Here is a 23,746-nt window from a genome sequence, read left to right on the forward strand (position 1 = left end):
GCCGCCTCCCCTCCAGGGCCCCGGTGCGGCGGCCTGGCGGCCCTGCGCTCGCGCGCGGTCGCCGCGCCGGATAAAGTCCGCCCAACTTGTGCCGGATGGCGCCGCGGGGTCCGCCGCCCCCGTCCCGGCCCCGAAGGGTCGGGTTGCGCCCCGCGCCCCGCGCGCGGCCGGGCAGCCGTGGGAGAGCCTGCGCTCGCTGAGCCCGCTTTCCGGCTGCAGGCCGTCCGCGCCGTCCCGTTGATGGCAGGGCTGCGCCTGCTGTGTGGACGCGCGTGGCGTTGCGCCCCGTACGAGCCCGAGCGGGCGAGCGCGCGCGCGCGTGGCGGACCCGCTTCTTGCTGTGGGATGTCCGTGCTCCTCGTGCGCTCCTGTATTGCAGGCTCTGCCTTGTTGCTTCCAGGGGCAGAACGCACGTCGGAGTGATGGGATCAACTGTATAGGTACAAGGCTCTGGAAAAGTGGGCAGTGTGGATTGGAGTGGTGGCTGGGACAGCCCGGAGTGCCTTGGTACTAGGTGGTCTGAAAATGGAATAAAGACATAAAGACACAAAATATAAATAAATTTGCTAAATTAGTGAGCGGTTAGGAGCTATTAGGTTTCTGCAGGTTTCTAGTAAAAGAAAGTAATTGCGGTCTTGACTGTTCTTCACATAGTATGGCGATGGCCTTCAAACTGAGCTCCTTCGATCCCTGAAGTTACTTAAGAAGCTTAGCCGGAATTCCACAGTGCGAAAATCGGGCCTGACAACCAGGCTTCCTTGGAAGACCAGTCACACTTTTCTCTGCAGTGTGTGACCGGAGGAAAGTGTTGGGTGTTGTCTTGGCTTACATAGGGCAGGATTAAGTTCTGATGAGCCCGGTGGGTGGGAATGCCCCAGAATCCCATGGTTCTGCTGTGCAACTTCAGGCCCTCCTGGAAGAGTCCAGTTACTTGCCCTTTATTCAGTTATGCCAAATTTTGGCATTGAAACGGTATGGTTTGCCCAGATGGATAATATTGTGGCAAGAGAAGGACAGGGAGAATCTGGCTCAGTAGTTTTGCATACTAACAACTGGGTGATTGATTGATTGATTGATTGATGTATAGTGTTTTTGTACCCTCCATCTATTAGCATCTTGGGACAGTCAGGTTAGGTTGTTGGGCTGAACATCTGGAACTATGAAATACTGCAGTGTTTTATTTTATTCACACGGAAAACTTGCCACAAAATGTCTGCATGAAACCACTGTATCAGGTCATTTGAAGATTTGGAGGAGAGCAGTGTTGTCACAAGGCACAGGACATTTCGCTCTCCTTTTCCTTCACACCTGTTCCAGGTGAGGCTTTGGAAGTGCTGATTGGGGCAAAAAGATGGAGGCAAGGTGGAGAATCTGCTGGTCTGCAGTTCTTCCTCCTGGGTGGCAGGATTAGCTTCCTTAGTACTGGGCTGCTCAGTGAGCACTGGGCTTGCAGTCTGGGGTTGCACATGGATCCAGCTTTGTCGCTAGAGGTTCAGGTGGGCTCCCCCAGCCTAGGCCAGGATACCTAATAGGACCCTCTTCTGGGGATAACTGTGCCACAGTGGACTATGCCCGGTAACCTCCCATTTAGACAACAAAAGGCATTGCCTGCGGGGCAACGCCTCTGAAGTCTGAAAACTGTCATTAAAAGTACATCAGCTAACTGGGAGCAGGAGCTGGGAGCATCTCTTGCCAGCCCTTGAACAGAGGCAGCAGTTTGCATTCTGTTTCTGGCCACAAGGCAAAGTGACTTTGTTGGCTTTTAAATCCTTCCTGGCTTGGAACTAGGGTACCTGAAGCAACCCGTGCCTCCAGGTCAGCCTGTGCATGGAGGTCATTGCTGAACATCGTGCTTCAAGTCCCTTTGGTGACTGAGCTATAATAGGTGGCAACCCCTGCATTAGCAGCACCTTCTTTATGGAATGCTCTTTCTGAGGAAGGTCCCCTGGCACCCACTCTGCCATCTTTTGGCACAGGCAAAACATTTAATATTTTTCCCAAAGACTTAAACAAGGTAATATCTTACCAATACCACAGCATTGCAGTGGATAGAAGAAATCAACAGACAAAATCATATTTTTATTCTCAGAGTGATTGGTTTTATGCTAGGGTTATTGCTAGGGATATGCTGGGATGGATATCAGTTTTGGACTTGGGTTAGGCAGCGTTTTGAGTAGTGGTGAACATAAGAAGCATGCATGAAGACTTCTTTGTAACAGAGCTAAAAGCCGAAAGGAAATGTGAAATTCATGTGAAATGACATGCAAGGCAAGTGATAAATAGATCAAGGTACAGCAGTTGGAAGGAAGTAAAATGATTGGGTGTGGAGAGATTTGATCTACAAGTGTCAAAACATTTTTATACTTAACTTACAAAGCTGCTGAACAAATTGTTAGGCTCTAAAACATCATGTTATGGTACAGCCATAGAATGAAACCAGCCATAGTGTAGGCAGATGCATCTATTTCTGAGATTGACTGCTCCCACAGATTCAGCCAAGGAAGAAGTGTTGTCATACATACTGTATGTACAACAAATTGTACTTTCACCAGGTTTTTTCCTGAGACATGTCCTGATTCCCAGGTAGAGTTGCTGAGTCAAATTCCTTTCTGTGGTTGGTTGTTGGAAAGCAGGTTCTGTATTCCCTGCAGTGTTTCTGAGGAAGGATTGCAGAACTGCTTTAGCTCCTGCAGCATCCCATGCAGACTCCAATCCTTTCCTGCAGCGGAAACAATTTATATGGGGGTGCTGGAGATGAGAAAGTATTGCCCCGTGGGACTTGTCTCTAAGTAGAAAATTAACTGGCCTCAGACAACTGTCAGAGGATAAGATGGAGATGATTGTTTTTATTAAGTTTCTGCATTAATAATATTGCAAATGAACTCAAGTTTCCTCTGAGAGCAGCAACCAAGGACTGTGCAGTGGAACCCAAACTGGACTTTTCGTCAAATGAGAGCTTTCTTAGTGTCTGCCTCTCCACCTGCAGAGATGCCAACATTTCAAAGCTATGCATAGGTGAGTGCTAAGAACCATAGACTCACCTGTAGATTTAACAGAAAGATACCAGCAATCATGCCACTTCATGAAAGTTACATATGGATTGTTTGGAAGTAAAGAAACCTTTTTACCATTTAAGAAAGCCTTTTGGTGTGATTCTGACAGATTCAGGTTCAAGTGACAGCCTCTTAACTACATCCATTGCTTAATGCTGACCTTCATCCAGATACACAACAGGTTTAAGACAGAGCAAGTTTGCTTGAAAATATAAGAGAGCTGATTTCTGGCATGCCTTTGGTCATCGTTTTGATTTTGTTGCATTTAAGGATTTAAGAAGCATTTTATTTTCTTGTTTGCATCACAAAAGGCTGTATTTTTCTAATTTTTGAGGTGTTTGAAGTAAAGGAGAGAAGAAAAAGGCTTGAGTTTTTAAAGGGACATTATCCCTCTTCTGGAAAGGCAAAAAGGACCAATTGAGCTGTGCCTCCATCGCTTCTATTACTCTATGGAGGGGAGTAACCATACTGACTAATCCCCAGAAGAATTTCCTCTTGATTTGAGAAGGAGAAGGCAGGCAACATTGCAGAAATGACTGCTGGCCTAAGTTTTATCTGAAGCAGTGGGGATTATCTGCATATGCCTGAGGGATTTGGGAAGTGGGAGGAGGTCACTACAAGCAGCAGAAAAGTCAGATTTCAACATCTACATAAATCTACATTCTCTTCCTTCTTATTGTATATCACCATAGTAGTGACCTGCGAAGGGTGTGCAATGTTTGTTTTTGGCCCTGACACTAACATGGTGTATACCTGCATTGGAAGTGGGGGTGCAAATGCTTGAGTGACAGGTGTCCACCCCCCAAGGAATAAGGGAAAGTGAAGAGTTCTTGGGCAGAACAGTGGAACTGCAAGAGCCATAAGAAGCACCAGAGACAGAGGAGCAGCAGCAGCTTGAAGCAGAGGTGGAGAATGCCAAGCTGAGGGATGCCAGTGAAGAGGAAACTCCCTGGAGAAGGAGAAGGGTAGCAGGAGCAAACCAGACACTCCGCTCGAGTGGAACCCCCATCTCTGTGACTGCTTTCAGCCGCTGGGGGATGAGACCAGTAGAAAGCTTGCTGGGGAAGAATTACAAGAGAGCCTGTGCTGTAGGGAGCAGGATGCAGAAAGACCACTGACCAAGGAAAAGAAAAACCATCATTGTGGGAGACGGCTTGCTGCATGGCATGGAAACCCGAGTGTGTCACGATGACCCGTGGATTTGCCAGGTGTGCTGTCTCCCTGGCGTTCAGATTAGCGATGTGACTGAAAGATTGCCAAAACTCAGAAACCCTCAGACCCTTCTTCTAATCCAGATGGGAACAAATGATACCGCCAAACCCTAACCCTATTTATTTAGAACTCAGAGGGGCCACCCAAAAATGAGGCAGTGTTTTTTTACATACCTTCATATGTGTAAATACATATTTGATACTCGGTTTGGGGTACCTCTTGACCCACCTTTGGCCTGTTGTTTGTTTCATGTCTATATCACCTCCACATCCAAAGCTCTCTGGGCAGTTTACAACAATCCGTAAAACAGATTGTAAAATATAATAAAAATGCAGTTCATCAGCTTTAATCATTCCTAGAACTTAGTTGCTAGAATTTTTATTTGTTCAACCAGAATATTCATATTAAAGGTAAAGGTTTCCCCTTGACATTAAAGCCCAGTCATGTCTGACTCTCTCCTTCATGGATCACTGCCTTGTCATGGCGAAGGGGCTGGTATAGCTCAATGAAGCTATGAGCTATGCCATGCAGAGCCACCCAAGACAGACAGGTCATAGCAGAGAACTCTGACAAAACATGATCCACTGGAGAAGGAAATGGCAACCCACTCCAGTATCTTTGCCATGAAAACCCCATGGACAGGACCAAAACAGTGGCCACAGGATTGGAAAAGGTCAGTTTACATTCCAGTCCCAAAGAAGGGCAATGCCAAAGAATGTTCAAACTGCTGCACCATTGCTCTCATTTCACATGCTAGCAAAGTGATGCTCAAAATCCCACAAGCTAGGCTCCAGCAGTATGTGGATCGAGAACTACCAGAAGTACAGGCAGGATTTCGAAGAGGGAGAGGAACTAGAGATCAAATTGCCAACATACGCTGGATCATGGAGAAAGCTAGGGAGTTCCAGAAAAACATCTACTTCTGCTTCATTGACTATGCTAAAGCCTTTGACTGTGTTGATCACAACAAATTGTGGCAAGTTCTTAAAGAGATGGGAGTACCAGACGCTTACTCCTGGGGAGGAAAACTATGGCAAATCTAGACAGCATACAAAAAAGCAGAGACATCACCCTGCCAACAAAAGTGCATATAGTCAAGGCTATGGTTTTCCCAGTTGCAGCATATGGCTGTGAAAGCTGGACCATAAGGAAGGCTGAGTGCCAAAGGATTGAGGCCTTTGAATTGTGGTGCTGGAGGAGACTCCTGCGAGTCCCTTGGACCGCGGGGTGATCAAACCGGTCAGTCCTAGAGGAGATCAATCCTGACTGCTCTTTATAAGGCCAGATGCTGAAGATGAAACTCAAGTACTTTGGCCACCTAATGAGAAGGAAGGACTCCCTGGAGAAGAGCCTGATGCTGGGAACAATAGATGGCAAAAGAAGGAGGGGATGGCAGAGGATGAGGTGGCAGGATGGAGTCACTGAAGCAGTCACTGAGCTTGAGTGGACTCCAGGGGATGGTGGAGGACAGAAGGGCCTGGAGGAGTGTTGTCCATGGGGTTGTGATGGGTTGGACACGACTTCACGACTAACAACAACAACATTTCTGACTCTCAGGGGTGGTGCTCATCTCCGTTTCCTAACCAAGGGAGCCAGCGTTGTCCGCAGACAGTCTCCGTGCTCATGTGGCCGGCATGACTAAACACCAAAGTGCACGGAATGCTGTTACCTGCCCACCGATGTGGTACCTTTTTATCTACTTGCATTTGCATGCTTTTGAACTGCAAGGTCGGCAGGAGGTGGGACAGAGCAATGGGAACTCACCCCGTTGTGCAGATTTGAACCAGCAACCTTTTGATCAACCAGCCCAGCAGCACAGCAGTTTAAACCACTGTGCCACCCGCATCAAATTATGCCAGTTTCTGATTTGCTTCTGAATTTGATTTTAGGTCCTGGTGGTTTTATTTAAAACCCCAAATGAATTGAGGCAGAAATACTTGGAGGAGCTGCTCTGCGTTACCCCAGAGAGGCTTGCTTGAGTGGGCCCTGCAGTCGGTGGTGCTGAGTTCAGTCCTTCCTAATGGCTCAGGAATTTTAGAGGAGAATTGCTCTGTTTCTCCTCTGATTTTGTTTCGGGTGCTTAGATTGTTGTTTAAATTGGCTGTATTTTATTGTGTTTATATCCTGTTTACATACATTGTTTGTGCAAATAAACATCTAATGCGCACGTACGTCACTTTGAATCTTCAATGAGGTAAGATGGCCTAGTTGTGATAGGCACAGATGGAGCTGCCTTCCACTGGAGTAATGCCACCAGTTGCATGTCTTTATCTGAATGAACTAATGCTCCATTTGACTCTGAGTCAGTAAGTGCTGCGGGCTTGGTCAATAAGAGCTCTGCGGGGCATTGTTGATGTGCCCTGGAGGAATACAGTGGCTGGCTTCTCTGAATGGAGGGAATATGGAGCGGTTCCATGGCATGTGTCAATGGGGCTGACTGGCATCCTTCTCAAACTTTCTCGCACTAATAAGACAAATGTCTAGGAAAGCGGCAGTCATAGATGTGGGTGTCTGGGAAAATAGATTTCTCCTACATTTTTTCTTCGAAATCTTTTCTTGTGAATATTTTCTTATTCAGAACATTGAAATAAATATTTTAAGACTCTTAAAATAATATTGTTACAGCCAGTAATTCTGCTGCAAAGTTTTTACATTTAAGGTTCAAAGGTGCCAGTGTCACTAGATGAGTGGCAAGTCTTCCATAGAAAGACTTCTTGCCTGCCCTGCTGGTGACCCCAGCCTGGAGCTTTAGATTGTTGTTCCAGCAGCCGGACCTTTGTTCTGAGACATCAGGTTGTGCCTGGAGAGGTGCAGACCTACATATATGTAGCCACTGTCATCTGAGGAAAGGGAAAGACCGGGAAGAGAAGCCTGAATGGTTTGCTGAATTGTGGCCATATTTACAGTGGTGATCACAGGGTATAGAAATGGGCTTTTTTGTAGTGACTAGGGGAAGGATTCAAGTCAGACCTAAAATGTTTCAGATTTTTTTGTGAAAAATGTGGAAGTCAGAGGAATTAATCTTCTCTACCTTTATGCCTTTGGAACAGAATTATGGGATTAAGCTGTATTGTCTTTAGTTTGTTGCTTGTTATGAAGAAATTGTGAATTGTGACCAGCTTTTTAGGTATAATGAAATACCTTGCTGTGTTTTTTTCAAGGGAACAATTTGCATCCTGGCTGATTGAAGCAGAGCAGGAAAAATGCAGAATCGGAGTGATTACAGGAGCATGTTCTGCAGTGCTAAGAGCACACAAGCAGGGGCGGTCTCTGGCTGTCACTTTAAAAAAAATGACCTGCTTGTTGGAGGAGGGGCAGTTCCCTGAGAATCAGGTGCATGTCTCTAGCGATGATGTCATCTTTCCAAGTAGGCCTGCTTGAGAGAGACCGATGCAGAGGCAGGAACGGTTTTCTAATTGCAGATATCCAGCTGTGAGGAGTAAGAATGGATGGAGCCCAGGCTGTTTGTAAGTATTTAACATATTGCTGGAATCCTCTGTGGTGTATGGGACAGTGTTGCTGTGCACAGGTAATACAGAGAGCATGATTCTTATGTGAGGACTCGAAAAAGGTGGTGTGAGTTTAAAAGGTTTTTAAAATTCCTAATTTCCTGGGTTTAGGGGCATCATTTCATAGGTTTTCAAGACATTAAGTACTCTGTGTTCAGTTTTGGAAAAGCATACGTTGCGTGGCTTTTGAGGAATGCTGTCTGCTTCCTTCTCAGAGGAGTGTTGTCGCATTCCCATGGGGGATAATGTCATCATGTGCACCATGGGAAATATTCTCAGTCCTCAGAAACTTCCTGCCGAATGGCAGGCTTTCTTTTTCTTTTTGGTTCTGGCTTGTGAGTGATACTAGTATATGCAAGAGTGATGAGGCCAAGTAAAGTTAGGGACCAGGCTTTAGTTACAGTTTTAACAATATTACCTACAAACCAGTTTTATGATCTGGACATAGTTGTTGGTCTATACTGATATAATATAGTGTTATACCAGAACACAGTACATGAGAGAATGGATAAAGAGTTTCTCAGTATGCTGTTAACTGAAAGTGAGTTTCATAGTAATTGGTTGACTGTCGTGTCCACCGTTTCCTTGCTTCTGCTTGAAGAAGGCCTCAACAGACTCCTTGGGCATTCAGACATGCGAACGGAGCACTTGTGCCTTCTAGGAAGCATAGAGCTGTCATGTCAGATGGAAATTGGCCTAAGACAGAATCTAGAAGGATGACAATTGTAGCATCTGGCCACACTGAGTGTTTATTCGCTCTGACACTGGCACATCTCAGGAGGAAGTGCGATGTTTACTTTTGAGGGAAGGGTTATTGCTGTAGCTTGGGAGTGGGGAAGTCAATGAGTCATTGTGTTGAAATACTAATTTATTGGCTATTTCAGAACAGGTCCTTTTGTGTGCGTCTGCTGGAATTTTTGGTGTCAGTAGTATAGTCCAGTGTGCTACTAAATGTACCTACTATTCAAATCTCTTGGGAGAGTCAAAACAGAGGCTGGTTTCATATCTCATGGCAAGCGACACTGCATGGTTTCTATAGTGTTTGGTGTATTTGCCTGGCTGTGCCTGGCAGATGATTAAGTGGTTTCTACTCTAGCATGGTTCCCCCTCCTCTCTCAGTCCTCCCATTGTTGGCACCTAACCCATTAGCCACTGTGCCTAAAATTCAGCCCCACACTGGATGGGTAGAGCTGCTTGTGCAGCTGCTGCTCTTTCCAGGCCCTCTGTGGTTGTTACATGCCAGGTCTGTGGGAACCATCATGACACGTTTGGACATTCAGAAAACCCATGCTGAGGCCTGGAAACCGTAGAACAGACCATTGTTTCTTATAGTAGTTTCTAAAAATCTAATGTACTGTGCTAAAACACCACAGCAGGGTTCAGATGACACAGCAGAACATCCTGCACAGGAAACCACCGTGGCTTTTTGTGTGGACTTACTCAGAGTTATAGGTTAAGGGTGAAGCACAACAATGAGCAGCCATCTGAGAGGGATGGTGTAAATTGGTGTCCTGCAAAAAGCAGGATGTTGGACCCAGTGACTTCCTTGGCCACTTCCAGTCCCACTATTCTAAGATTCTATGAAAATGTAGACCAAAATGGCATTCCTGGGTGAATATTTGTTGGGCCAGAAGAACATAGCAGGTCTGGGGCTTATATTGCAGGTGATTGGTTCCTCCACATCTCCTGACTCCTTGGCCAGAAGGGTTCTGCTGGGATTGCTGTTCTGATAGTGCCGTCAGCAGGGGAGCGGGAGCTTGACTCCTTGTTCAAGTTACATGGTGCATGACAAGGACATTGTGCTTGAGTCCTGGAATTAAGGTAAAAAAAGAAAGAAAAGGAAAAAAGTGCTGCTCACTCGAGCGCAGATGAGGGTGAAAATGACGCCAGCTGCCAAACTGAGGAGATCCAGACAATGGGCATACAGTAGAATATGGTAGCCAGTCAAAAGGTGCCAGTCGACCCTGGTGGGTGGGGGGAAGCAGTGTCAGGAACAACATTTTCAGAGAGATTGGTGTTCCTGTGCCAATGCTTAAAAGTCTCCGAGCCGAGATTTGGAGTGCTGGTTTCAAAGGAACATGCACACACAGGCTGGGTTTACATGGCATGGCAGCCCACGCTGAGTTGCTGTGTTATTCGAACGTGGGTGACTGCCCCCGTTGTGGACGCTGAGAATTATCCAGCAAGCCGTCTGGCAGGACTGTCAAGACGCCCTTGCTGCTTTTGCCTGGGTACGTGACTGGGGCAGCTGGCAGCAGGGCTGGAGAGTCAGAGACGAAGTTGGTAAACACTTCTAATGCATTTCAGTAACCTTTCGACCCAAACTTTAACAGGTTATGGTTCTGAAAAGTAGCCTGAGGATTCACATTGACAGTGATGAAATGCCTTGTAGGTTGAATGCTTTCAATCAGTGTAGGAAATAAATAGACTAATCATTTATTTCTATATTGATATATAAATAAATGAGTTGGAGGAGTCGAAGGTACCATAAATTGAGGAGTCGGAGGTTTTATGTACCAGCTCCACAGCCCGTGACTGGCAGTGCTCTGCCACCCTCCCTGCCACACTTTTGCCTGGCATTTTTGACTGGCTTTGGGTTTCCTTCCCATCACCCTTTTCCTCAGAGACTGTGAATTCTGGCTTGACAGACGCCTTTCATGATCCTATTTTGATGGCTACTGACAGCCCCTTTAAAGTGCCCATGTGTCAGCTTGGAGAAGCTGTAAGAGGTTGACACATTTTTTTAAAAACGGCACACATGGGGTATGAAGAAAATAATGTAATTTAAAAAAGGCTGCACTAACATTGTGCGAGTGTAGAAATCAGGACCTTCCGTGGGCAGCGTTGGCATGGTGCCTGCTGCCGGAGTGCACTGATAGCGACCCCAAGGATCGGCCCACAGAGGACCCACGTGGGCTTTTCGCTTCCGTTGGCTTTCTCCTGGCAGTTTCCGATAGGTAGGCTGAGAAAGTAGGGCAGACGTGCGAGTGATCGCTGCTCCTGGAAAGGAGGGGGCAGCTGGGGTGATGCCCTTTCCCCAAAACCCCAAGATGTGAGAACTCTGGGTTTCCCTTTAGAAGGAGTTTCCAGCCCCAAATTGCTGTGGTGGGCTGGCAGGAGATTGCATCCAAAGAGGCAGTCAATTACTTCCATTCCAAATGGTTTCACTGGCAGCTGCATGCATGTTCAGAGCTTCATTTGGGTGATTGTGCTTCTGGAAACTGCTTTGGTCAGTACAAAACTTTTTGCAAGAAAGGACTGTGGTGTTGAATGCGTGAAAGGAGGAAACCTCACTTCTGACAGATAGAATTCCAAGATCCATGGCCTGTTGAGGACGGGTAATAGGATATCAGTTGCAAATGAAAAGGGGAAGTGGAGGTAGGGAGGGTTGGCCTAACAGACTTTGCAGCTGGATGCCTTCCAGGGTCCTGGAGATGGCTCCAAGAGCTTGATGAATTCATGCTGGGAGGTTAGCTCTCCAGATTGACCGTGGGATTTGCCCAGGATGCTTGACTGGACTTGGCTGAAATAAGGCATTGCAGAAATGGGCCGTGGCCCAGGTTACTGTCTCTAGACAGAGGGCTCTCAACCCCAAAAATACACTGGGCGTATGAGCTTGTATGGCAGAATCGTTTCCTGAGCGAGTGACATGGCATTCAACCTCTATTGCTCTCTTAAGAAAACACAAACCTCCTCATTTTCTGTCAGGACACTCAAGTGCCCTTTCTACTGTGTTAATAAAGTGGACCATTATCCTTACTGATCCGTAATCCATAGTTGCAGTTCAGATTTTTGTGCACGAGGCTTCTCATGTCTCCCGCTCCCAGAAAGGGGCATCCCTGTGGTGAGTAATTGCCTACTGTCTTCCAGATCTGGGCGGCAGAGTAGTACTCTGGGTTGGTTTGCTCCATGGATCCAAAGCTGAAATGCTCTGATTTGGAGAGGGTCAATAGCGGACCATCCCCACACATTGGTCAAAGGACAACCGACCAGACAGTCCTGTGGGGTGGATTTCTCATCCAGTCAGTGCATGGGCTGGCCCTAGCGCAAAGGAATTTTCCCAGTCCGATTCTCCTTTGGAAACCTCTTCAAGGTGAACGCGTGAGGTGCTTCTCAGGGCAGTACTTCCTCCCTTCTGATAAATTAATGCACAGATGACCATACAACACTTTCTAGTTTTCGTTGGGCTGAAGCGTTCTGGGATGTGATTCCTGATAGCATTCTGTTACCCCGTACTGGGAAAGCTGCTTCCTTCTCCTCAACGGTCCCTTCCCAAGCCTGAGTGTCTGGCCGGCAGCCACCTTGTTCTGAAAGGCAAATTGCAGCAGCCACGCTTGTGAATGAGCGGGGGGCCGGGGGCCAATGCTCATCATTAGTGGGCTCAGGCTTTGCCAGGGCTCTCTTGATTCAACCCACTGCCTTTGGTTCACTTTTCCCTGCATCCTCCTTGTCCTGCCTTGTCTTGTGTGAACTCATTTGGGTGACCAAGCTTGTCTAGCTAGTTTTGTGGTCAATTTCAGGCCCTGTGGTAAGGGGGATTTTACCACTATCTGGTTTAGGCATGTTATATAGCAAAATTGTCATCACCTAGATGTTTGCATCTAGGAACATAGGACAGCGTGGTATGTGGAAAAAACAAACAAATCTAGGAGCTATGAAGAAGAAAGTGTTCATTTTCTGAGCATAGAATCAAAGAATACTAGAGTTGGAAGGGGCCGAAAAGGCCATCAGGTCCAACTCCCTGCTCCTGCAGGACATGGACTTGCACCATCCCACTCAGATGATGGTCCAGTCACCTCTTGAATGCTGAGTGTAGGGAAACCAGTACTTCATGGGATTTGGAAGTGATACTTCCGTTAATGCAGCTTAAAATAACATTTACCCTTTTTGCAGCTATGTCACATTGTAGGCTCATATTTAGCTTGTGATCCATAACAACTGCATTTGCAATATTGTTGCGCCAAGCATTCTCCACCTTGTAGTTAATCATTTGGTTCCCCCCCCGCCCCCCCCCGGTGCAGAAGTTGCCGTTTGTCCCTATCACATTTCATTCTGTTGCTCTCAGCCCAGCATTGTAACCTATCGAGATCAGCCTTGCTCTTTCCTCTCTCTTCCAGGGTATTGGCTGTCCCACCCAGTTTTGTGTCATCTGCCAATTCCATAATCGCTCCCTGTACCTCCTTATTTATGTCATTAATGAAAATGTTGGAGAGTGCTGGGCCCAGACAGAAGCCTGAGGCACCCCACTTGGCACCTCTCCAGTGCCACGCTGATAGTTGCCAGATGCCCACCTACGTCACTGCTGGTTTTGGTGAGCTGGTTCTTGTTGGCCCAGTTAGCTGGTGAATGTCGATCTGCTTTTTCCTTGGATGCACATTGTTTGCAGCCAAGATTGGATGGCCTGACACACACACCTGATGACAACCCATGGTGGGTTTGTTGCTTCCCCCCCTCTTCCTCCTCATTTCTCCAAGGTCGTATCCCAGGAGATGCTGCAAGGAGGAGCAAGCCTCTGTCCTCCGGCAGCCGTGTGACTGCTGCGCAACCGCCCACCTGCGCTCCCAGCCCACTCTGGTTTATTTTGCCCGCCACACCAGGACTAGCTGCTCTCCTTGGGCTGGCAGCGCCTCACACTCCCAGGCCGGAATAACAGGCTGAGCCGCAGCCCAAGTGACTCCAGGATGGAGCCGCCTCGCTGCTCACACTTCTGTGACTGAGGGGACAGGCTGCCTATGGGTCCTACCGAGCCAAATTAAATGGATGCATGCTAATTAGGAAGAGATCTAGATAGTTACAGTCTCAGTTGTTTCTCAGTGTGATTCCTATTTGTTTCTTTAGGCTTATTCATTTTTAATTATACACTTTGTTTAGCAGATTGTTCTCAATATGCTCACACCTTGTTCTTGATTGAAAAGCAATCAAAATAGCTAAAGTGCCATTCTTTGAATTACTGTGTTACAAGTGAATAGGACACCAAACAGGAAAATTATAAGTGTTGAGGAGCAAAATGAGCCAACTCTTTCCCATTTGCTATGCTGCCACGAGACACTCTTCCAATAATATAGCTCTTAGTGCAGGTTACAGATCGATACCTTCCCCCACGCACATCCTTCGGTTTAATCTAAAAGACTGGACAGATAAGGAAAGGCAATGGTGAGAGGGGAGAAGGCAAGGCGCTGAAGCCGGCCCTCCCGACAGGTTGCCACTGAGTGTTAGGTGACCCGCCAAACCAGGGTAGTACATGGCACGGAGGGTGGCTGAATTGGTAAAAATCAGGAGCTATGACTTATGCTAGTTGTGCTACCATAGGGTGCAACATGATAGTCTCGTTGCAATCATAACTGATATTTTTCCATAAATAAATTTGTTTCCTTCTGTCTGAAATGAAAACAATTAGATCTGGAATCCAATCATTCTGTGTTATTCACTTAGTCCAGTTTGCAATCTTATTTTCTTTTTTTTTCCGGAATAGAGTTTATTCTTACAGTAAAAGCACTCCTCCCTGTACTTCTGAAAGGTCAAAGTTGCAAGGTACAGTCTTATGAAATGAGGTGTGAGGCAGGGGAGGTGAAACAGACATACCCTGCTCCTTTATTGTCTAATCATAGTTTATGTCTCTGTGTATGATTCTACATGGCTTTGATCCTGTCTCCTTTTTAGCATACTTGCAATTTTTTTAAAGTCTGGTAAGCAACTAGAGCTCGCTGAATTCATTGCGTCAAGAGTTCCTTGGAACGGCTTTGCAGAGAGCAGCACGGGCCCTGCTCCGCCACCGTTCCTGCACGCCCAGTGCCGAAGAATGCTGGGGAGCCTGCTTGCTAGCCTAGTGCAGCGTTCTCTAAAGGAGCGCTGATGAGCAGTCAGGGCACTGAGAACAAGGAATGGCATGTCCAGTTTCTGAATTACACCTTCCTGCTTTACAGGTTTCTTATGACTTAATATTTGCATGCTATGATTCTCAGATAAGTGAAATTAAAGGGCAGATACTCAGTGGAAAATAATGGTTGACGCTTACACTGAGCTTGCACCCGTGTGTTTTGTAAACTGTGTTCTAGATGCAAATGAGAAGAATGGCTCTTACTTAGGCAACCAGAGATTTGGAAGCGAAGGTTAGTCTCCACATGTTTTCTGCCTGGTCTCCAGCAAGAGACTCCAGGTCTATGAACGGGCAAACCCACACCGTTTTACTCTTCAGACATTTTATGAATTACGGCCCTAGTAAATTATTAGTAGATTTATTCCTTATAATGGACATGGATAACACCTTCAACTTCCATGAAAAAAGAAAAAGCCAAAAATGCATAATACTTTTTCAGGGCTATATGTTTGATAATTTCTGCCCAATTAGCACGGAAGAGAGCTTAAATTTCCTTGGAAAATACCATATATTGAAATAAATTTTGAGAGCATCCCTGGAAGCATGACAAACAATGAAAAAGCACACATAGGAAATACTAATTTTCAGATTTCACTTATGGTTAAGATTGTTCAAAGAGGGCATCTGTCTTCTGAATGTTGCACATAATTTCCCCAATGAAGCTTGTTACCTGCCACTGAGCAGTAGCTGATTGTCTCCACTGAGGTACCTTCCTGATCACTGCCTGTGCTGGGGGAGAATGCACACAGCGGTCCTGCTCGCTGCCGCTCTCTTGCCACCAGCAAGGGGTGGCCTGCTGTGTCAAGCTGCACGTCAGAGGGCAAAAGGAGGCACTGGAGGGCCCAGTGGGCCAGTCCTTCGCCGTGGAATTTGCTGCGGTGTGGAAGTGGAACCAGCGGGGCCGCTGAGGGGGCAACTGCCCCAGAGAGCCCCACCAGGCCTGCTTTTCCGCTGTGGCAGGGGCCACATCAGGAGAGCAGCTGAAGAGAGCAGCTCTGCAGAGCATCCGCCGGAAGCGAGGGGCGGGGTGCATTGTAAGATGCCCTCCATTTGTGTTGCCAGGTGCTCTTCCATGGTTTGCTCATTCACAGAACAGGATTTTGCACAAATCTGAAGTCCTGAAAATGGGCAAATCCCCCACGTACGCAAAGGGCTGGAATTTGTCTATCTTTGTGCTTTAGCCTATGGGGAAATGCACGTTTCAGTGGATTGTTTTAAAAATCACACTTTCCATGCTAACTTTGTGTAAAATTATGGAGAATTAAAAAATGGTCCTTGAGTCTGCAGAATCTGCTCTGTTTGGGAAAGGGCTGGATCACAGAGACTTTCAGTTATACCTTTGTGATGCTCTGATCAGTAACCCTCCTGAGCAAAGTAATAATTCCTGCCACCACCTGGCCCCCGTTCTGTGGTCTTAGTCTCTTGAATAGAGGCGTATCATGAGTTTTGTCTGTGGACTTCATGCATATTTTAAAGACTGGGGCATCGGAATTGCATACATATGCATTCAAATGCGCACATGCACAAATTTGGCTTCACATAACAAGCAGTACTTCAGAATTTTAAAAAAACTCTGAAAGAATCTCAGCCTGCCCTCCCTTCTGTGGTTAGTAATGCTGTAGGAGTCTCCTCTGAAATGAAAAATTAAATAGGTATTTGTAATTTATTTATAAATTACTTCACTACTTTGAGACACACAAAGATTATGAAATATTTATTTTATAAAGCTGTGTGTAGCTTTTCCTGTTATACCAGGGAACCCAAGTTTTCTGCTGTGGGCGTCTGGATAGGGCCCATTGTGGTGATTCTCCTTGGCTGCAGCGGTTCAACTTTGATGGGGATTTTGTTTTGCTGTGTTTTTACTGCTTCCGAGTTTCTGGTAGGAGGTGAGGCACTGCTGATCTTGGCAGAGCAGAACAAAACCAAGTGAGTAATTAAGTGATGCAAGCCTTTGATTCTCTCTCTCTCTCTCTCTCTCTGGCACAGCTAGGCGTTCCACTTGCATGAGAAGAAGCGGTAGAAGGCACCACTCAAGAGCTGCACAGAAAGTTAAGAGAACTTCAGGAAGACCTTTCCTGCTCAAATTAAAGAACTCTCTTCTGGGATGTTTCCTTTGCTCTGCTTATAGTCACGCAATGGTCCATATCGGCACCTTACCAGGAAACTGCTGAGAAGAAGCAGGAAGGGTTTTGGATTTTACTTATTAGGTTCTGTCATCCATCTAAGAAGATTACAGAAGAACAGAATGATACTTTCACTTGTTTTCAACCTTTTTTGAGCTTCCAGCAATCCGCAGAAATGTTCCACTGAATTTTCTTTAGACCAAAGGATGATATAGTACCAAAACTGCTCTTGAAAGACCATGGATTCTTTGACTTTGCTTTTCATCTTTTCAGAGATGAAGGGAGGTGTTTCCCTATGTCAGCTGTAGATTTATTGCAACAGAATTGCATGGATTTAAAGAAAAACAGTTGCAAATGATTTCATGAAGTACCAGTGAGCAATCTGGAGAATTAATTTGTTTTAGCACTTAGTTCTGATTTTGAATTAAGGAGAAGTTGGTTTAAATCAGACACAGACAGAAAATCTGAACACTGTACATCTACATGTGAAAGATGTCTTGGAAGAGGAATTACTTTTCTGTGGGACGGGGCAGTGTGCAAGGCATGTTCACGCCACGTAATACAACATCTATAGCACCAAGTAAAGGTCTCAGCAATGAGCCAGGACAGAACAGCTGCTTTCTGAATAGTGCATTACAGGTAAGAACTTTCTGTTTGATGCTTTTCTTCAAGACCATCTTAACAGTGCATTACAATACAAATCTGTTGGAACCTTTTATAAGTGCATACCCTTTCAGTTCAGTTATGAGAGTCTCTACTAGAATTAAATGCTTTTTATTGACTTTGCATAATGCACTGCCACCGTTTAAAAGTTCTGTTTTCAAATTAAAATTGTGCCCCTCTCTAGATATTTTATGTAAGATTTTATCAGACAAAAAGCATGTGGAAATCTGTTCTCCTGGTTTTTTTTTTTTTTCCTTATTGCATTTCTACAACAGAGCTCCAGCTTTCCTTTTGTAAAGAAAGCATCTTGCTTTGTATCACTTAAGTATTTTATTAGGTGAAGAATTATTTCAAAGTAGTAGCAACTGCTACTCGGAATTCACATATGGTGGCAAGATTGTCAGTAATGGGTTTGGATTTGAAACTGGGTCAGTGTAATCTTGGTGTATATTTTTTGAACCAGCTGGCTTGTCAGAGTTGTGCTCAATAACAAGTTCTGGGCATTTGGGATGCTCTGGCACTTGTCGTTTAAGATCAGGCCATGCCTGCTGGGGCCCAGCACCATGTCCATGGCAAGTGAGCTGACAAGTGCCATGTTGCTGTTTACTATCCTTTGGATTAATTATGCAGCACAGAGAGTAGGAGTTTATCAAGTGCCACCAGTTCCAGTTTTATGGGAAAGAATGCCAAAACATTGGACTGAATGTTTTGCTTAAGACCCAGCGCCCCAGTGATACAGTAGGCATTCAGTAGGTTTTGTTTACTCTTGATACTGTTGGGTCGACAGTAGAATGACTAAGTTGCACCAGGGAGAAATGTGTTTGCCATGGCTGTGAGCAGAAATATGGAGAACTGATGTTCCGAGTTGTCAAGTTGCCTTTGACTTACGGCGACCCCATGAACAAAAGACCTCCAGAATGTCCTGTCCATGACAGCCCTGCTCAGCTCTTCTAAATGTAGAGAACTGGGATGTGGAACTGTGGCTGTTGCTGGTGGTGGCTTCATTTCTGTGGAGGGAGCTGTATCGTTTCTTGTGTGCTCTTGCTAAGAGAGGCATTAGTCAGAGAGTCGTGTTTCATGGAGGAGTGCTGAGCAAGAAGTTCAGAGTGATGCCTCGTTGAAAGCCCTCACTGGAACTTCTCTTTGTTTTGGTGGCCAGCTTGGCACTTGATGACAAAATGGTAGAATTCTGAGGGATATATGTTGTTGTCAGTGGTGGTGGTTTTATTTCTATGCTACCCGGTAGCTGAAGCTCTCTGGGAGTTTCACCGCAGCATATAAAATACAATAGAAATGCAATATGAAAATACGGATTACAATAAAACCGATAAATTATGCTATGAAATTTAAAAGACAAATTTTAAACCAAACTTAAAACACTACAATAGCTATGACAAATTAAATAACAAGACATGTTAGACAGCTTATGGACTGCCCCAATATCCTACTTAAAACTGATTGATACCCTGTAACAGATGCGAAACAAGCAAGAGCTGTTGGTGCTTGGTGTGCATCAGCAGGCAGCTTGTTGAGGGGCTGCCACTGCGAAGACCCACCTCCCTGTTGCCTCCACCTTCGTCTCCCATGGAGATGGCAGTCTGGGAACAAGCAGCTGTGAGATGTGCTCCCAAGTGGCAGAGCTTTCTGGGTTAAGAGTTGCCCCTTCCGCTGGGCTTGGAAGCAACAGCAGCCAGCAAGTGGACCAGAACTGGTGTGTGTGTGTTCTAGTGTATCTTGCACAAGCCGTAGCTTCTGAACAGTCCTCAAGAGCAGCCCCGTGCTGAGTGCAGTGCAGTGATCTAATTCAGAGATTACCTGAGCACAGGGGTGTAGCCGGGCCACCAGCCGAAGCTTGCAATGGACTCTGTGTGCCAGGAAGCCATGTGAGCGTAAAGTGGCCCAGATGGGTGAGGAGAAAGGACCCTCAAGGCACTGCGAGCCAGCAGGGCCAGCTCAAGAATTTTTGCTGCCCGAGGTGGACCAGAGAGTTGCCGCCTCCTGCTTCTCCTGGATTGCCTGGGGCCAGTGGCTACCCCTCAGCCTAACTTCCTGGCAGGATAGCCCCTGGAGGAAAGGCAGAATATGCATGTGATAAAACAACATTATAAAACATGCTGACTGGTCTGTTGGAAGTGGGTGGGCTGGCAATGGTGAGCAGATGCATGACTGGCCAAGAGGAGCGAGCGAGCGAGCGAGCGAGGCGAGCGGCTGTGATGACAGTGAGCCAGCGGGTGGGTCTGGGCAAAGTGCTGGGAACCAGCAGGCAGATGCGGGAGGAGCCGGCGGGGGATTAGCCCTGCCTGTCCACCCCTGTCCTCAGATGAGTCAGGTACGCTCCCATCTTTCCCTTTGCCTGGCTGGGTGTTAGTGGAAATCAAATGTGATTTTAATTGCAGGCACCATTTGTTTAATTCTGCTTTTAGCGAAAAACAGAAGAACGATGCCTCAGCAATGCTAGAATCCTAGTGTTAAATCAGTCAGCATATATAATTAAATCTCCTGTTTTAATGTAATTTGATTGGAGTTAATTATCATTATAGAGGATTTTAAAATGAGTTTTCCATTCAAATAGTTGAGATTGCAGATTTACTGCTTTTCTATTTTTCTCTTTTAAACTCTGGGATGCTTCTATTCACAAAATGTTAACTTTTCATAAATTTTAGATAAAATTCCCTTGCTCATGGGTTTAACTATATCAAACTATTATTCAAATATAATTAGCTTTCTACTGATGTTTCTTAAACTTGATTAAGAATGAGTTTAATCAAGGTACCACTATATTTCCAGTCCTTGTTGTTGTAGTTGCAGAAGCTCTTGAAAATGTTCTAGAGCAAAGTTGCAGGTGCTGCTATGGCTGTTTGTGTTATCGTTACCCACATAAACTGAGAAATGAACTGGCCTTTACGTCCACAGATACAGCCCTCTCCCTGCTTGGTGTGCCGTGCTAAGCCTAGAAATCTTCTATTACATGTAGTTTAACGTTTTACCTGAAACTAGAGTCTGTGTTTGCCAAGTTCAGAACAAAATAGTGTCGAACATTAATGTTAGGCTACGGTCCTGGCAGGTTCTGAAGCTGCTAAGCAGAATTTCCTGGCTTCTTAGGGAGTCCTGAGAAGGGACTGGGGAAGGGGCGACGTGAGGCTGGAGCATGCAGGCAAAGGCCTGCCAGTCTCTGCTGATCAAACCGGAGCACGGTTTTCTCGGTGCAGTCGATCTGTGTTGGCATGTGCTTGGCATACTCATGTCCCTTTGGTGTTTATTGAAACAAACATTTCTTTCTCTCTCTCTGAAGATACGGGATTACAGTTTGGCATAGATATAGATAAGGTTAAACATGCAGTTGTACTCTCTGGAGTCTATTTATCTTGAAGATGCATAGGTGCTTAGCATGAATTTATTGCCTGTCTAGTTTTTAGCTAAGGGTTTTTATCTAAGGCATTCTAAAGTAAACTATAAATGACAACTTGTTCTTCTTACCCTTTATAGGTTCTGTGGCATCTTGATATTTTTCGACGCAGTTTTCGACAACTTACAACACATAAATGCATGGGAGATTCCTGTATATTTTGTGCTCTCAAAGTAAGTAATGCAGTGAGTTGACATTAGAAGGAGAAAATAGTCAGCATGGACTATTAAACCATACTTCATAATTCAGTGAGTGCTAGATACAGCTAGGAAAGAGAAAAATGTTTATTTGTTGTTGTTATGAGTTGCCAAGTCATTTCCGAGTTGTAGTGGCCCTGTGTTTGGAAGCCCTCCCATGGCATCTTCCCTCCCAAGTCCTGTCCATGACATCTCTTTTCTTTCCCCTGTCATTTATTATGCATGTGCATGAAGAAGGCCTTCCTGTTGCTTTTAACATCCCTCACTAACCTCAGTTCATTCTTAGCTTCAACCACATATTCCTTTTATACCTTGCTCCATTTATTTTATTTGAGATGCTCTTGATAAGACTACTAAGCACTTCCTTCTGTTTGTTTATATATAAAAATATCTTAGAAAAATGTGTTACTATATAAATACAAATAAATAAAAATAAATTTATAGAAAATAAGCTTGTCTCCAAGGAGCAAAAAGGAGGGTAGAGAACAGGACACATTCTATTCCACTGCCAAAGGGCACTTAAGTTAAAAGTGGAGATGCGAGTTTATCACTGACAAACAAATGTTCTTTGGCCATCTAGAGACTATGCTATAAGAAAAAACTTAAGCAGGGCTTCTCCAAAATGCAGTCCATTTTATTGTGAAACGCTCTGTGGCACTATTAATTCTTCACTAGCCAAGTCGTGTTTTGTTGCTCACATTCAGGTTCAAACACTGGGTGTCAGTGAGCACAGTCTTAGCAGCGTGTGCCAGCATTCACTCCGTTAGCTGTCACATCTGTTCACCGTTCGGATGAAGCATGCTGGCAGTACAGTTTCCCTAACCTGGACTGGGTGTTAAACCTTCGCCTTGGGAAGGCAACTGAGTGTGGCTGTGATGCCAGATCACGGTTCCTCCTTTCTTTTAGCCCAGCTGCCTTTGCGACTGCAGGAAGCGGCAGGGCTGCCTTGACCCCAGAACAGCTCTCTGATCTGCTATTGATGTTGATGCCTGCTGTGCACAGTCCCTGCTTTCTTTATTCTTCCAATGCACGGCCTTGGTTTGGAGTTTGTTTATCTGCGCTCGGGAAGTGGGAGGGGGAGCTAGGCTGTGATACTAGGCCTGCCACAAAGAGTTTGTTTGCTTTCCCGAGCTTCTTGTGCCAGGATGCAGGACAGAGAGTGTTTTGTTGCTGGTGGAGAAGAATGTGGCATTGATTTGTGTGTTCTGCCAGAGCTTTTGTATTAGCGGTAAGAAAATCAGGAAGAATTAATTTTATGGGTTGACAGGATGTTTTCTGACATGAATAGGATAGGTATAATCTTTGGATTGACAACAGAAGCAAAAATTAGGGTTTTTTCCTGCTTTTGGTAAGTAAATGTTGTGAGCCGCCCCGAGGCTTTGGCGAATGGGGCGGCATAGAAATGTTTTAAATAAATAAATAAATAAAACACGTTGTACAAGCAAAATCCAAGTATGCATGCCTATGCAGATCAGCTTGTGTTGCTAGAATTCTGTTTTGGTCCCGAGACTCTCCTGCAGCCGCCGGCCTCAGGTGATTTTGCGTTAAGTCTAGCCCGTCCCGGCACTCTTGAAGGTAACTGCCTCCTGGAGATGAGTGCAGGTGCTGCAGCACTTGCCTTCGCAAGCAAGTGGTCCAGGATTGCTGGCTGCTGCTCAGAAAGAGCCCTTCCTAGAAACCTGTGCAGATTCAGAGCCTGGAGGAAACCAGTAAGAAGACACTTGCTGGCAGCTTTGGTGGGGCACCCAGAGCTGGCCAACAAGGGGAGGCTTCCCCTGACTGCCAGGTTCTCATTGGATGTTGCCTGGAAATCTGCCACCTGTGGCGTTTGTGCCCCTTTGTTGCCTGATGTTGTGGCTTCTGTAATGGAGAAGATGTTCTCTTGACAGGATGGCTGCTGCTATACTTCGATGGCAAACGTTTTATTATTGGTTGGGGTATTTACCATATTTCTATTTATACTGTTGTATTTATTGATCTTGTTGTGAGCCATCTGGAGATGCAGAGTGATGGACGGCCTATCAATTTCCCAAATAAAAATAAAATAAAATAAATAAGGTGTTTTTTTGCTGCTACAGTTGAAAGGCTGGGCATGAAGAGCCATGGCTGATCTGCTGCAAGTCACCCAGATACCCAGCGCTAGACTCTGATATGCCTTCTGCTTACCCTGATCTTGTGGTGGTGTTGTGGCAATAACGGAGGGGCGTCTCCTCAGCTGCTTAGGAGAAAGTCAGGATATAGAAATGCAATACATGTTTTAAAAAATGAATGTAGCAGTAGAGCGAACCTTTTGGGCCGTTACAGTCCAAAGGAGGGTGTGGAAGGAGCAGCGTACTGGGGGATATGGAAGGGATGGCATACAGTGGAGAACCCTTGCAAGAAATGTGTGGTTTAAACTGCTTCGTGAGATGGAGAGTTTGTCCCTGTTGAGCCAAGAAAGCTGTTGAGCCAGACTACCCAGGTGGGAACATGCCAGTGGCCAAGGAACGCTGGATTCTGGTGTAAGACACAGGAAGGCAGGAAACAGATGAAAGGGAAGCCGGTGTCCTTTTGAAGTCCCCTGAGTTTCTGCTGCAGCAGATGCATTCGTGTGCAGACCTCGGGCGCAGACCTGTTCTCACGCCGCCTCTGTGGGCGGCAGAAAGCTTTGATATGCAGAGAGGACAAGGGACGAAACCAGCCTGGCAGGGCAGCTTTGCCTGTGGC

General features: G+C 45.8%; 1 protein-coding gene across 2 annotated transcripts in view; it reads left to right on the top strand.

Moving 5' to 3' along the window:
* The first annotated feature begins 7,679 nt into the window (after nucleotides 1–7,679).
* The window catches only part of USP54 (ubiquitin specific peptidase 54), a 52,068-nt gene continuing 36,001 nt past the window's right edge, over nucleotides 7,680–23,746 (top strand). For both annotated transcript variants that reach the window (XM_044420161.1, XM_044420162.1), the window contains exons 1-3: nucleotides 7,680–7,732; nucleotides 16,638–17,413; nucleotides 20,924–21,016. In XM_044420161.1, coding sequence (XP_044276096.1) covers nucleotides 17,267–17,413; nucleotides 20,924–21,016 — 240 coding nt within the window. In that variant the 5' untranslated portion in view covers nucleotides 7,680–7,732; nucleotides 16,638–17,266. The remainder of the gene's footprint in view (nucleotides 7,733–16,637; nucleotides 17,414–20,923; nucleotides 21,017–23,746) is intronic.

The sequence above is a fragment of the Varanus komodoensis genome, unplaced genomic scaffold, assembly GCF_004798865.1.
Source record: "Varanus komodoensis strain SLA01 unplaced genomic scaffold, ASM479886v1 scaffold11, whole genome shotgun sequence".
Lineage (NCBI taxonomy): Eukaryota > Metazoa > Chordata > Lepidosauria > Squamata > Varanidae > Varanus > Varanus komodoensis.